At 40.5% G+C, this 3230-nt stretch overlaps 1 protein-coding gene across 1 annotated transcript in view; it reads left to right on the forward strand.

The window, feature by feature from the left end:
• SPRY2 (sprouty homolog 2 (Drosophila)) overlaps positions 1–3230 on the forward strand; it is a 5229-nt gene extending 1999 nt beyond the window's left edge. Inside the window, exon 2 of the mRNA XM_006832013.1 lies at positions 1520–3230. Within this exon, the coding sequence (XP_006832076.1) occupies positions 1571–2518 (948 nt within the window). The 5' untranslated portion in view covers positions 1520–1570 and the 3' untranslated portion in view covers positions 2519–3230. The remainder of the gene's footprint in view (positions 1–1519) is intronic.

The raw sequence follows: 3230 nt of genomic DNA on the forward strand, positions 1-3230 counted from the left end.
CCACCCCCAGCCCCTCTGTGGGTCTCCGGAATCGTGCGCTAAAGGGTGAGGGCCCCTGGACAATACGCCTAGAAAAAACTCCCTCGGGGTTCCGGCTGGATCCAACCTGCTGAGGACTAAGTTGGGTCGCTGGTTGAACCGATAAACGACGGAGAGAGCAAACCTAGAGCCAACTTTGTCTTGTCTTTTTGTTGGAGGTGAGGAGATCCCGGTTTCCAGCTCTGCCTTGTTCGAATTGGGAGGCGTACGTCACCTGCCTTTTTAGCTGTGGTTCAGTTTTCTAAAAAGCAGTGGTTGGTTGGATAAGGTTCCACTTTTGCCCATTTTTCTTTTTATTTTTACGTAAACTTGGAAAGAGGATGATAGTTTGGAAATTTGCTGAAGGATTGTATTTTAAAGTGATTACAAATTAGAGTGCTTAATTTGAGACGTGACACTTTAATTTTTAAACTACTTTTTTTTTTTTCTTTTGCTACCAGTTGATTTATGTTCCCAACTACAAGCTTTTTTTTTTTTTTTTTTTTTTCGGAAACATATCTGATGAGATTTTGACATAATCCAATGTAAACAACAAGGAAGGGGCAACCATTTCGCTATAAAATCTACTTCCAAGATTATCCGGTTGTAAAATACTTGATTCTCAAGTTGTTGGAAGCTGAGAATAAGTTTCTGCCTTGTTGCATGTGTACGTTTGATTTAATGTGTTCCTGGCACCTAATGGTATTTGAATTGATTTGCTTTTAATTTTATATAGTTGTACTGCTATAATAGATAATGTTGTAAAATTTATAACTATAATGTCGTAAAATATATTTACCTTTTTTCATATCATATTCAATCTAAGTTGCTGTATAATAGTATTTTATGTAATATCAGGATTAGACTAAGAACCAGGAAGGAATTTTCAACACTGCATTTATTGATGTTTAAGACGAAATTACCATGAGCAATTGAATTGTTTCAAACTTCAGAAAAATATTTATGGCAATGTTGTGTTAAACCTAACATTACTTTCTTGCAAATTTTACATTGAACCTGAAACTTATAAATTTTGTCTGTTTGAATAAGGAATTGCTATTTATGTGATTGGAGCCCTGGTGGCACAGTGGTTAAAGTGCATGGCTTTAAACTGAAAGGCCAGCGGTTTGAGTCCACCAGCTGCTCAGAAGGAAAAAGATGTGGCAGTTGTCTTCCATAAAGATTTACAGCCTTGGAAATCCTACTGGGTAGTTCTGTCCTGTAGATAACAAAGGATTTGGTTTTAGTCTTTTATTTATGTGATTCAAACAAAGATCATCTTTGTGCTGCTGCACATCGTGGTATTAAATATTGTCAACATTAAGGTTGACTCTTTGATGCAGGTGTAGATCGATCTTATGGCTATTTTAACACCTCTCCACCCTCCATTCCATTTCTGATCCTCTGAATAGAGGAAGTAGAAAGTAGAGTCGACTTAGGTGGGTGAGGAGTAGAAGTATCTTGGAGTGTAAACTGTTTTCTCTCCCCTTGTTTTCTGCAGGAATTCAGATGTGTTCTAAGCCTACTGGAGTGACCACACTTCCAAGACCTGATGGAGGCCAGAGCTCAGAGTGGCAGCAGGTCACAGCCCTTGCTGCAGGCACCCCGTGACAGTGGCAGGCAGCCCGGGGAGCCCGACCCCAGAGATGCCCTCATGCAGCAGGTGCATGTGTTGTCTCTGGATCAGATCCGAGCCATCCGAAACACCAATGAGTATACGGAGGGACCTACTGTGGTCCCGAGACCTGGGCTCAAGCCTGCTCCTCGTCCTTCGACTCAGCACAAGCACGAGCGACTCCATGGTCTCCCGGAGCACCGCCAGCCTCCTCGTCTTCAGCACACACAGGTCCACTCTTCTGCAAGAGCCTCTCTGACCAGGTCCATCAGCACGGTCAGCTCAGGGTCACGGAGCAGTACGAGGACAAGTACCAGTAGCAATTCCTCTGAACAGAGACTGTTAGGATCATCTTTTTCCTCGGGGCCCGTTGCTGATGGAATAATCCGAGTGCAACCTAAATCTGAGCTCAAGCCAGGTGAGCTTAAGCCACTGAGCAAGGAAGATTTGGGCTTGCACACCTACAGGTGTGAGGACTGTGGCAAGTGCAAGTGTAAGGAATGCACCTACCCGAGGCCTCTGCCATCAGACTGGATCTGTGACAAGCAGTGCCTTTGCTCAGCCCAGAATGTGATAGACTATGGGACTTGTGTATGCTGTGTGAAAGGTCTCTTCTATCACTGTTCTAATGATGACGAGGACAACTGTGCTGACAACCCATGCTCTTGCAGCCAGTCTCACTGTTGTACACGGTGGTCAGCCATGGGCGTCATGTCCCTCTTTTTGCCTTGCTTATGGTGTTACCTTCCAGCCAAGGGTTGCCTTAAATTGTGCCAGGGGTGTTATGACCGTGTTAACAGGCCTGGATGCCGTTGTAAAAACTCAAACACAGTTTGCTGCAAAGTTCCCACTGTCCCACCCAGGAACTTTGAAAAACCAACATAGCATCATTAATCAGGAATATTACAGTAATAAGATTTTGTTTTGTTTTGTTTTGTTTTTTAACACACATATGCAACCAACTAAAACAGTTATAATCTTGGCACTGTTAATAGAGGGTTGGGGTATTCTTTGCTGTTTGCAGTGAAATGCTTTTTATGTGTGTGTGTCCATGTGCCATTTTAACTGATATGCTTGTTAGAAATCAGCTAATGGAGCTCAAAATATAGGATACAGAACTTGGTGATCCACATATTGCATAAGCTAAAGCAACACAGACACTCCTAGGTAAATTTTTTGTGAATAATACTTAGAAAATTTGTAAATTAGCAAAATGACTTTTTTCCATTGTTTTCTCCAGAGATAATGTGCTATATTTTTGTATATACAATAATATTTGCAACTGTGAAAAACAAGTTGTGTCATACTACATGGCACAGTCACAAAATATTATACTAATATGTTGTACATTCGGAAGAATGTGATTCAATCAGTATGGTTTTAGATTGTATTTTGCCTTACAGAAGCCTTTATTGTGACTCTGATTTCCCTTTGGACTTCATGTATATTGTACAGTTACGGTAAAATTCAACCTTTATTTTCTAATTTTTTCAACATATTGTTTAGTGTAAAGAATATTTATTTGAAGTTTTATTATTTTATAAAAAAAAGAATATTTATTTTAAAAGGCATCTTACAAATTTTGCCCCTTTTATGA

Source organism: Chrysochloris asiatica, unplaced genomic scaffold (genome assembly GCF_000296735.1).
Source record: "Chrysochloris asiatica unplaced genomic scaffold, ChrAsi1.0 scaffold00005, whole genome shotgun sequence".
Classification (NCBI taxonomy): Eukaryota; Metazoa; Chordata; class Mammalia; order Afrosoricida; family Chrysochloridae; genus Chrysochloris; species Chrysochloris asiatica.